At 43.7% G+C, this 12,305-nt stretch overlaps 1 protein-coding gene across 7 annotated transcripts in view; it reads right to left on the reverse strand.

The window, feature by feature from the left end:
* The window catches only part of caska (calcium/calmodulin-dependent serine protein kinase a), a 132,125-nt gene that overhangs the window by 31,660 nt on the left and 88,160 nt on the right, over positions 1-12,305 (reverse strand). For all 7 annotated transcript variants that reach the window (XM_084083950.1, XM_084083948.1, XM_084083946.1 and 4 more), the window contains exons 6-11: positions 12,168-12,270; positions 9,966-10,141; positions 8,874-8,996; positions 8,235-8,318; positions 7,789-7,888; positions 4,046-4,167 (exon numbers count right to left, since the gene is read on the reverse strand). In XM_084083950.1, the coding sequence (XP_083940076.1) occupies positions 4,046-4,167; positions 7,789-7,888; positions 8,235-8,318; positions 8,874-8,996; positions 9,966-10,141; positions 12,168-12,270 (708 nt within the window). The remainder of the gene's footprint in view (positions 1-4,045; positions 4,168-7,788; positions 7,889-8,234; positions 8,319-8,873; positions 8,997-9,965; positions 10,142-12,167; positions 12,271-12,305) is intronic.

Here is a 12,305-nt window from a genome sequence, read left to right on the forward strand (position 1 = left end):
GGTATAATGTGGGAACCACAACATACACTGTCTACAACCCAACGCACATGCACAAAATCACACATGCACACGAGTATATGGCTTAGGAGTACTAATTATACTGTTTCGCAAACTAGAAGGCCTTACGTTTTGAGCAGAGGAGCGTCGTGATGCACTCTTTTCCTTTTATAGCAGTGGGTTTCCTCAAGGACAGCTTACACCACCTGCCTCCACTAACTAGGAAGGAACTGAGCCGCTTACGAAACTAGCGCATGTGAACAACAACAAATGTGCTCGACTAAAGCACCTCATTAAACGTCGGCAAAAAACACAGACATGCGCAGACGCGCGCACACACACACACACACACACACACACACACACACACACACACACACAGGAGGGGGGGGGGGCTGGCTGACTTCAAATTAGCTTAAGGCATCTTGTGACAAAATACTCTTCTCCTAAACACAGCAGAAAGGGAGATGAGATAAGACAAATAAAACTCACACTCACCCAGGAGACAGCAAGCAGTGTGTCAGAGACGTGCAGCCAGCAGAACACACCCACACACACACACACACAAGACACAAGTTATCTAAACCACCAAGGCTCCATCCATTCTCTGTCTGCTGGCTCTCCCAGTCTCCCCCCAGCCTGTATGTGTTTGGGTGGGTGGAGTGGAGGGCAATGTCAGCCTCTGCATGCAGATGGATGGGCAGATACTGCTTTGGAGGCTGGCTGTGTCTGCCTTGTGAATGGAAGTCAGGCTTGACAATAGGTGCCATTGTTCCTTCACGGACCGGGGCTGGGCTATATCCTACTCTCTCTCTCTCTCTCTCCTCTCTGCTCCCTCTCCTTCCTTCTCTCTCAGGGAAGGGGTGTGAAAGTGGGGATGAAAGCCATACATCTGCAGTCCCAGGCTCCCAGTGATACGAGGGCAACTGCAGATCTGGCAGCTTCTCTCCATGCAAGTCTCCAAGCAAACTCTTATGCATGTGTGCACGGGCACGCACACACACACAAATGCCAATGCACATTCACACGTGCGCACACAGACAGACACACACACACACACAAATGCCAACACACACACACACACACACACACACACACACACACACACACACACACACACACACACACACACACACACACACACACACACACACACACACACACACACACACACACACACACACACACACACACACACACACACACCTCTCTTTTCAGCTCACTTCTTCCTGACCATAACATCACAATATTCTCCTCAAGTTCTTTGCCCCCCAGCACACACACAAACAAACAAACAAACAAACAAACAACACACACACACACACACACACACACACACACACACACACACACACACACACACACACACACACACACACACACACAGAGATGAATGTGCGCTCATATGTGGGGCCCCCACCACCCTCCCTGCAGTTGGAACGCCTGTGTCCTAATGTGGCCTCGAGTCCTGAGCAGAGCGGGCAGGGCTGCCTGGCTCCTACACTGCTGTAAAGTGGTAACTGACAGACTGACTGACTGACTGACTACTCAGCCAGTGAATGGTGCATGGCCTCCACTACAGCTCTTACTGGGCCAGCAACCACATATCGACAGGGTTAGACACACAAAAAGACAGGACAGCTCAAAATAGAGAGCGACAGAAAGAGAGAATGAGAGAGGGACTCAAAATACTGACTATAAGAGGAAACACAGACTTGATCTCAATGGCTAGAATTTTTTTTAAAGAGATAATTTCACTGTGATCGTTCCACTACCCTCTTCCATCAGTGTGCCACTGCTGGTGTGGTGGAGAACCACCTGATGTCCGATGCACAGCGCTGTGGTCAGCAGCCTGGCCTTGTAACCTGCAGCTCAACACTCTGACAGTTTCTCTGCCAAGTCAAATCTGATTCCTCCAGACGCAAGCAGCTGCAGAGCATTAGTCAGAGTCATAGCTTGCACTTTGCCCCGCCATTCGCCTTCAACCAGCACACAAACAAACAAAGGGTAGAAGGGTGTGTGTGTGTGGGGGGGGGGGGGGGGGGGGGGGGGGTCTTTTTTTGTGGTCTGACTTCATAGATGTGGCTGAACAGAAATGGAAAGCTTTGAGATTATGGTGCAATTTTATAGCCATGACAGAGGTTTTAAAAGAGATTAACAGCAATGTAAAAGAAGAAAGATCAAAATACTTCACATTTAATTGCTGCAAATCCTCACAACTATTCAGAACCATTAATTCTCTTTCCCAGGCGTCCCAATTCTAATGAGGTGTCTCTATTACGAGATGTGAGACATTTCGGTTCTTTTTTGTTGATTAAGTTTGCTGCATTAGAGCCCAAATCATGCCATCTCTGTGTATTCTATCACATAGTGAGGTATATTGTTTATTTGGATCCCCATTAGCTACTACCTTAGCAGCAACTACTCTTCCTGGGGTTCACACAGACCCCAAAAGTTGTTTTCATTTCATCCAGTAGCTCAGTCCAGATTTACTGAGGATGATTAATGGCATGAAATCCTCCTCCCCTCTTTTAGATATTTTACTCACAAGAAATTTCTCACTTTTTATCTTCAGATATTTTTGCAATATTTAACAAGTCTTTATCTGCACTGCAGGAGTTATTCCTCCAATTGTAAAATTGGCTGTTGTTCAAACTCTACTGAAAAAAAAAACCTTTCTTGCCAACTGGCGAAAGTAGCATATTCTCAGATGATATCTTTTATGAATGAGTCTTTGAAAAGTTTCGGTCCCGTTTTCAAATTCATCATAGTACAGAAACTGCCCATCTAAATGTTTTAAATGACATTAGCATGTATTGAGATGCCTGCTGTTGCACTATTTTGGCGTTGCTAGACTTGACCATGACATATTAATTGGTCATCTATTCTAGACAACTGTGTGACTGGGACTGAGCGAGACTGGTTTAAGTCTTCTTACCCGAGTAGCAGAACCTTCTCTGTATCAGTTGGAAATGTCTCTTCTATCTATGCAAATATCACCTGCAGCGTTCCTCAAGGGTCTATTCTTGGCCCTTTACTGTTCTGTATCTACGTATATGTTACCACTGGTTCAAGTTATACGTAGCACCAATATTCTTTCCATTTTTATGCTGATGATACTCAATCGTTCCTTACTTCCTAGTTAGTGGAGGCAGGAGGTGGTGTAAGTTGTCCTTGAGGAAACTCAGGCGTACCTGGGAGAGACCCTGCGAAAGTAGCATATGGAACTATGCTAGACGCTATGGAACGTCTCCTGCCCATACTGTCAGAGGCCCCACCCCCTTCACTTCAACATTCCTCAGGCTTTCCTTCTGAGAAAGCAAGCCTGGGATCCGAGGTTAGTCTTTAGTTTCCCAGAAATACACCCATGAGGCCAGAAATCCGGGAGTCATTTTTTATTTGGACCTGAACTTACCTAAACATTTTAGCAATATCATCAATTCTCACCCCTTACACCCCTGCTCGTACTCTCAGATCTGCAGATCATCTGTTACTTTAGGCCCCCAGCGGCAAGGCTCAAGACAGAAGTTAGTAGGCCATAAGGGCTCCACAATTGTGGAATCAGACAAGCTTTTCTCGTCTTTATTGATAGTCCACACACAGTGTAGAGACAGGAAACGGGGAAAGCGCCGGGAAGCAACACACAGCTAAGATCCGCCGGGCCTGGGAATCGAACTCGGGACTTGCCGTCAGGCATCAGAGCCCATGTGGTACGTGCCCCACCCACTCAGCCCATCTGTGCCCCAAGTGTCCTCTTTTAAAAGCTTTTAAAAAAGCTCTATAAAGAGGCTTTTAAATTGAATTTTTCTTTTTGTTTAATGCTTTTTATTCATTTCACATAAAATATTATTTATATTCACTGTCTTTTTTTTAAATCTACAGTACATTTCTTGACTGTGTTGCACTTGTTTTAATTTGCAATTACACTGTGTATATTTTTTCTCATGTACGTGAAGCATCCCCAGGCACATCATTTTGGAAATGTGCTATATAAATAAAAAATATATTATAACTTCTTTATGTTGCTGGTGAGTTCAATGACACTTACGTCGAGCAGCGTGTGTAGATGTTGGTCCTGGAAAACACTGTGAAGAAAGTCCAAATCTTTCTCACTGCAGTCTGTCAAAGCATGAATCTCTTCCAAACTGTCCAGCACCTGAGACACAGCTCCTGTAAGCACACACACGTTTGTATTACGATAGTTGTAGTTGTCAAAAGTTTAACGTGGCTCATAAATGCCATTTTTACCATCCTTCTTTACATTATTTGTAACAGACAATAAACATAATTAAATGTACATTGTACTGTATCCGACATCTTATTTCCCCAACCCCCCACCAAGGTCATAACAACAAGACAAAAGACAGTGAAGACAAAAAATAAAACAAGACAGCAAAAAGTAAGTAAACCTTAACATTTTTAACTCTAACCCTACAGCCCAAGTTATACTTGACTGCCCGTGGTGTTACGTGGCACCGAAAATAGCCAATCTACAAGCTCATAACGCGTCGCATTTAGAGCTTGTATATCTGCTATTTTCTATGCACGACACGCAGACACTGACACGAAACTGCATGTCAAATCAGGCATACCTCCCCAACTCCTAGGGCCCTATTTTGCGCCCAAGTCGCGCTATACACTATTTGGCTATCCCCTTGTGCGATTTAGCATCGCGCAAGGGGCGTTCCCATGGCCGAGTTGTTATCTTGCGAGCCTTGCCGCGCCATGTGGCCCATAGGGCAGGAGCCTTTCTCATGTTTCTGTAGCGTGAGGCAGCTTGATGTGCAAGTACACCCCCTGGATAGCATGTCGCAGGGACTTACCCCCAATCCAACTCTTGCGACACCAGCCTTATCCCTAAAACACCTGCGCTACCCGTTACATCATGCATAGGTGTGGTTTGGGCGTTACATTAATAAAACCAATCAGAGTGCCAGATGCCATTGCCTTTAAGAGCAGGCTGGGCAAGCTGTTATGCCCAGTGCACTCTACACTCTCTCCCCATGGAAGAGCGAAGAGGCAGTCCGACGTTGATTGCCTTGGAATAAAATAGGATTTGGTACAGAGAATTATCATTCACACATTGCTGGTTGTAGAGAACTTTAAATTACAGCAATCGCTTGTGGATTAATTAAACTGAATGGTCTGTGTGGTTATAGCAAACACAGATCAAATTACATTTTATTTGTCTTTGATAAGCTTAACTGGCAACTGCTGATAAAAACACAACTTATTGACAAAAGGAATTAACTGTCACACTTTTGTGGATTACAGAAAAATTGTAATGACAACCACATTCACAATCACTTAATTCAGAAGTGCCATGGTATAACTCTGCAATAACTCTGCAGCCACACCGAGGTACCATACGCAATGTTGGACACATCCTGACGTTTGGATCACAAGGTCTAACCTTTGATTGCCTTAGAAAACAATATTTGATACACATAAGTATCATCCACATGATTATAGAGAATGTTATAGTATTGTAATCCGTTCTTTATTTCCTGCATAATGGATTAATCAAACTAAGTGTGGTGGTTTGGAGCGAATGGCATTGTGCAGCACAAATCATTGTCTTTGAATAGACTAACATCTTTGACACTCTCACTTTTGATGCTTATAGGAAAATTAGAATAACAGAGATTTGTTGACAATTAGGAGTGAGGGAGACCTCTTAACACTTCACCTGCCAGAGTTATTTCAGATTTTTTGCTGTTGTCTGCCAGAGATTTTTCATTGAAATTAAAAAAGTACTCAGGAGCCAAGATACAGAATTTTTAAGTTTTGAGTTAACAAGGAAGTGGATGGGAGTCTAAATCTTCGAAAAATCATATCTCCTTGGTCTTTGGGTCAAATTGAAAAAAAACAAAAAAAAAACAAACACATTTTTTAATTTTTCAATAGAACGCATTTATGCGATCTTGGCGGCCAAGTGCGCTATTTAATAGATCGCATTTATGCGTGATTGGCAGGAATTGAGTTAATGTTGTGCGCCCGGCCAACTTCCGACATTTCCATTGCATGCACGCTCTACCAAACAGATTTGGCATAGCGCTATGCGCTTTCCTATACGTGTGTGGGAAAGATAGCAATTTTAAGGATAGCACAGCAACATGCCCATGGCCACACCACCAGGAGCAAATAACAGAGTGTATAGCGGGCAGCGTGGCCGTATACCGTTTGGGGACAGCGCCAGCTGCCTTGTGCGTAATTAACGGGTAGCGGTAGTGCCAAGGCATAGCGCAAGATACTAGGGCCCCTAGACTAATTTCCTAACCATTTCTTTTGTGAGGAGGACCATTAAAGTGTATTTCTCAAATTCTACTGTACAGTACTTGTGGAGACATTTGGCCCTCACAAATAGTAATACAAGTACACACCCAGACATCCAGACATACACCCACCCAACCCAACCCACCCACCCACCCCCACACACACACACACACACACACACACACACACACACACACACACAGAGACCATCCGGCCACACACACCCACACGCACGCACAATTCACCTTGAACATGCACATAAGCTCCACTCAAAAGGTAAATTAATGTTCTGAAGTACATCATCCATTAATGATCAGTATGACATGTGAACAGAAGGGTCCAGCTATTGAAAACAGACACATGACATCACAAGACACAAACGGACTTGACAGCCATGAATAGGAAGAAGTATAGCATGCATCACAGTGCAGAAGGAACAGAGAGATACCTACGTTCTGCCGCTAGTAGTCCTAGCAGGTTGGACGCATTAACACAAAAATGTATATCATGACCTCGAGAAATATGTTCATATATTATTCAAAAAGTTAACTATATGCTATAGAATTAAAAGGCACCAAAAGAGAACAAAAAACAGCTAGTAACTTCAACAAATAACAGAAATGTTGTCACTGAAGGCTAACAGAATAGTACACTGCAAAAAGGTTAATTTAACACTGAGAGTGTAAAAACGGGCAACTAATGTACCTTCAGTTAGGCTATGAGATGCTCTATGCAGGCTAAAGATTCTCTTTACACAGACAGGCAGACAATCTGTTAAGCTACAATGTATGAATACAGTATATACAGTATTTGGTTGTTAAAAAGAAGTAAGATTTGTTTTACTTTCACAAGCTTTTTACAGTGATTTTGACAACCTTCTTTCAGCACATTGCTTAATGTACTTCATAGAATCAGCTTATGACAACTTTGTGCTGAAACTATTTTTTTTTCCGGCAAAAAAAAAAAAGTCACAAATTGAGCAGTGGGGCATTTGATGACACTTCCCCTTTACAGCTATTGCTTGAAAACATTGTGAGCTTGTACATTGGCTGTTTCCGATGTGCGACACCAGTGCACAGCTATAAATCAGGTTCGATGTGTTCTAGCAGTGGTTCTCAAAAAGCAGTTGTTCTCAAAGTGGGGTCCAGGGACCCCCAGGGGTCCTTCAGGGGGTTCCAGGGGGATCCCCAGCTAAATTTGTTAATACAGTATCACAAAACATTTTTAGATGGGGGTCCGCAGCCAAATACATATCAATTTGAGGGTTCTTGACATGAAAAAGTTTGAGAACCACTGTTGCAGAGTAATGACGTGCCAGGTGTGTAATAGAAAATGTAAACACACAGGACCTTCCTGACAAAACGGAAGTTGAGTAACATGATGAGTAACCATGACTAGAGTCAAGAAAAGGAAGTGGTAAAGATAGTGAGTGTTCTGCAAAACCGTGGGGGGGGGGGGGTACCATACAGTGTCTCATATTTATTATATTAATTGTTCACTTTACACACCACATACCTGAGGAGGTGGGGTCGTCAGAGAAGTCGTGGAGCTCCTCCGGGGGGTCTCCGTAGAAGGAGTTAAACTTGTGACTGGAGACGGCAGCCAGCACAGCACCCTAGAAGCACCACAACAGCAGTTGCAGTACACATTCTACACTTGTTTTTTAAACCACATTAACCCTGACATCCCTATTAGGTGTGACATTTGTTTCCCACAATCTTCCCAAAATTATCACATTTTTCCCAATGTTTTGATTAACAATTTGTCAAAATTGCGTTGTTAGCTTATAGATCGGCATTTTTCAAATAGCTGAGATATAAAGTAGAGCTTAAGAGGTAAATCTGTTATTGAACGCATCAGATTTATTGTGCACATATTCATCTCATCATCTAGCGTGTGTGTGTGTGTGTGTGTGTGTGTGTGTGTGAGGGGGGGGGGGGTTCGCCTGTGTAGACTGTGACCTTGAGCTTCCTCCTGGCGTTGAACTTTCTCAGCTGCTCCACAGTTTCTGGCAGGTGGATCTTATAGGCGTAGCGGTCTCTCTCCTGGGAAACGTGACGGAGCATAGAGCATTACTCACACAGACACAGAGCTAATACAAAGCAGCTCAACTGCACTGTGACGCAATACCATGGCAACGCGTGAATGCAGGTGGACAGTGGCTGCAGAGTACAAGTATTAAGATCTTCTCACATGGGAAGCGACTAACGCACCTAGTAATTCATTTTCAATAAGAGGAAAGCGGCAGATAGGGAGGCGCAGGCAATCTGACAGGCGTAGTGACAAGCAGGCGCACTCCTGTGAAACTGTTGCGTTCATGCTCACGCACACGCCCTCCACTAGAGACTTATGGCATGGCTCTGCAAGAGACTAGACGTCTAGGACAGGGTCTGTGTGTGTGCGTGTGCGCGTGTGTGTGTCTTTGTGTCAGGAAAAAAAGCTTAGCGTCAAACCACTATCACTGTTGGTGTGATCTAACATTTTGATGCAGCCCTAACTGATAGTATCAGCATGAGAGAGAACATGGAGGAAGGATTGATGGTTGCTGAACAATGCACGAAACATTGTGTGTGTTTGTGTGTAATTTGTGATCTATGTACCTTGAGCCAGGGGTGGTTGAGAGCCTCGTAGACAGTGATCCTCTCAGCAGGATCCAGCATCAGCATGCGCCTCACCAGATCCTTAGCACTCTCTGAGATGTGACCCCACTGGCGTGGATGTAACTATATATGCACGCACGCGCGCGCACACACACACACACACACACACACACACACACACACACACACACACACACACACACACACACACACACACACACACACACACACACACACACACACACCCGAATGATTTCAGGCTCAGCCAGGAAACCACACACAAATTGCCTGTAGACAAATCTGCAGATTTCACAGGGTATTCTCACACTCTCACAGTGAGGAGACTTCTTAAAGCCTCACTACGTAACTTTAAACAAAAGAATAAAACTACATTTTGTCCAAGTTTGTTAATATAATATAACTTATACAATTGGGGTGGTTGCATTTTGTCTCCCTGCTCTTCTATTGAGACATTTAGATCGTGTCAAAGGTCATGTCTCACCTAGACACAGGATCTGACACAAAGTTTCAAGATTCAATTTATCCCCTGAGCAAGCAGGCCGACTCATTAGCTAAATGGTAAAAAATGTCAGCACTTGCGCAGGAAACGGGTAGAATCCAGGGTAGAAGAGGAAAGCTACATTGCTTCTTTGAACCCTTACCTCAGGGGTATTCAACTAGATTAGGCAGGGGGCCACAACTGTAAAATAATTTGGAGTTGGGGGCCACACAGTGCGCGTGCATGTGCGCACACAATCGCGAAATTTTTCAGGTCTAATTCGGTCTAATTCGGGTCTAATTCGGTTCTATTTGACCAATATAAATCAACCTTTTTTCGGGTCTAATTCGGTCTAATTCGGTTCTATTTAAGGTTCTAAGTTAAGTTCCAATGAAAGATGGCCTTTCAAGAACTAATGAAGGATAAATAATTTGTACTGTTTTAACTTTGATAACATAAATCAAAGTTAAAATAAATAATAATTATGAAAATTAATTTTTTTTTTTTTTTTTGAATATGGCCAGGGGCCACAAGGAAGCTCCTCGCGGGCCGCACGTGGCCCGCGGGCCGCCAGTTGAATATCTATGCCTTACCTTGTATTTGCCCTTGCAGATGGCCTCAAACAGGCGCTCCTTGGTGCCATAGAAGGGCAGACAGCCAGAGAGGAGGATGAAGAGGATGACTCCGCAGCCCCACACATCCACTGGCTTGCCGTACGGCTCCCTCTTCACCACCTCAGGGGCCATGAAGTGGGGAGTACCCACACGACCTGATGAACAAGCGATGGCAGTGAAGCTATAGTATTGTAAAGACTAATTTATTATGGTGTTGGGTGCCAAAAATAGCCGATCTGCCAGCTCACAGTGTGAGCTTTTAGAGCTGCTAATTTCGGGCCTCAAAATGTGGATGTCAATCATAGCTAATCGGAACGAATATGAAAAATCTGACTGTCTGATGCATCTTGATCACATGTATCCAGAGATAATATCTACCGATGTGTGTATGTTTTGGCCAAAATCTGTAGGAGTAATAGCAAAAAGTGTGTTTCGAAGAAAACTAGTCTGTCTGGCACAAATGGCACTGGAGGAGGGAGCTCTGGGGAGCTGCTGCGTCATTATCCAAGAAATCTAGGGTAAAACCAAATTTGATTGTACAACCTACAATTCAAGAGTTATAGGCCAAAACGTGAAGCCACCTAATAGCGCCATCATGAAAAAAATGTTTCATGGCAATCGGACACTGTGTTCATGATTTGTGGCAATTCGCAAAAAGGGCCACTCCCACACATTTTGGAAGCCAATCGGAATCGAATCTTACAAAATATGTAGGAGTAGTAGCAAAAAGTATGTTTTGCAAAAAACTTAAAATGGCGGAAAATCTTGTCAGGCGGAAATCGCCGTGGACTATATGGTGAGTTGAGTCAAATCCAGGGATCTATTTTACTGTGCGACCTACGGATCAAGAGTTATAAGCAAAAACATGAATCGGCCTATTATAGCACCACCATTAGGACAATTATTTTTTTAACAGAAGAACAGAGGTTCATTCTTGGCCTGGGAGTGTGTGTGCAAAGTTTCATTCCGGAATGTTGTCCGGAATGTCCGCAATGTGGAGAATATTTTTGGATCATTACATCATGGCAAGGTAACCCAAAACTCTACCGAAGTTGAATTGTGCTTTAAAGTTATCATTCCAGATGATATATTTACCTTAGTTTAAGCTATGTGCTAATGCATGAGGACACAAATGAGGCACTGTGAGCGCATACATTCATGCATGAAACTGAGCATTGCAATTCAGCAGTCACCGCAGTCAGGCTGTTCCCCCACGCTAAGTCACCCTCCAATCTCATTCGCCAACAAGCTAACAAATACACCCTCAATCCTATTGGTTCATTCTAGGCGGTCTTTTTATGGAGAACGCTGCCCACTCTTCAAACTACACACTCGGCATAGGTCATAAGTCACAGCACCTCTTCTCCAGCTTGTCAGTGATCAAACTCCCTCCACCTCCCCAGCCTCCTCCTTGTGGCATTTAGTTATTCACTATGTCAGTATGTTAATTGTATGGATGGATGTCTAGATGTGTGCTAACCAATGTGTGTGGTTAGTACACATTATTCTTTCCACTCCTTTCTAAAGCATCGTCCAAATCTGGGCTGACTCTAAGCCCCTCCTAAGCCTTTGGGCTCCCCTCTTGCCAGACTTTCTTTTTTGAATAATATATCTTGGCACTTCCCTTGCTATTCAAAATCTGCTACTTCCATACTCATGTTTCCAACTGTGGCAGATGCAGTTAGAACTTAGAAATGAACTTCTTCATAGGTTAAGCGTTTTCATAGACAAGGGGAGCCAGGGGAAGGGTGCCTTGTCCTCTTATTTGCTTCAAATAAGTGAATTGTCGATCATGGTAAGAAAATGAAAATAGCCTTTTTCCTGAAGTTGTACAAATATGATTCAGTTGACTGCCAATCTGGGAACCCATTGACAATTTAAAAAAAAGAGTAGAAACCGGATGCCGGCTTATTTACTCTCCTTCAGCCCTCCTCTTCCGGTGGTGCTCCTTTGTTTTAATTCCTAATAACAACAACTCTACAGATTCAGCTGCAGAGCTCTGAATCTGTCTTGAGAGATTAGTTGACTGCTAACAGGAACATACTGTAAGACTTGTGATGAGGATATAAAATATCTGTGTAATGCCTGGGAATGGGAAAAGTGTGTGTTAGTGTATGTGCATGCACATTATCTGTCTGTAAAAATGGGTATTGCAGTGATGTGTCACAGAATGTACTGTACCTCCTGCCACCAGTCCTGATTCACCAAGCTGGATTGCTACTCCAAACCCCCCTAGCTTCACTGGAGCAGAGTTCTCCTTGGATGCCAGCAACACACAGTGGGGCTGAGAAGAAGGGAGGAAAGAAGAGTAAGTGGAAG

Source organism: Gymnoscopelus microlampas (genome assembly GCF_963454915.1).
Source record: "Gymnoscopelus microlampas genome assembly, chromosome: 17".
Classification (NCBI taxonomy): domain Eukaryota; kingdom Metazoa; phylum Chordata; class Actinopteri; order Myctophiformes; family Myctophidae; genus Gymnoscopelus; species Gymnoscopelus microlampas.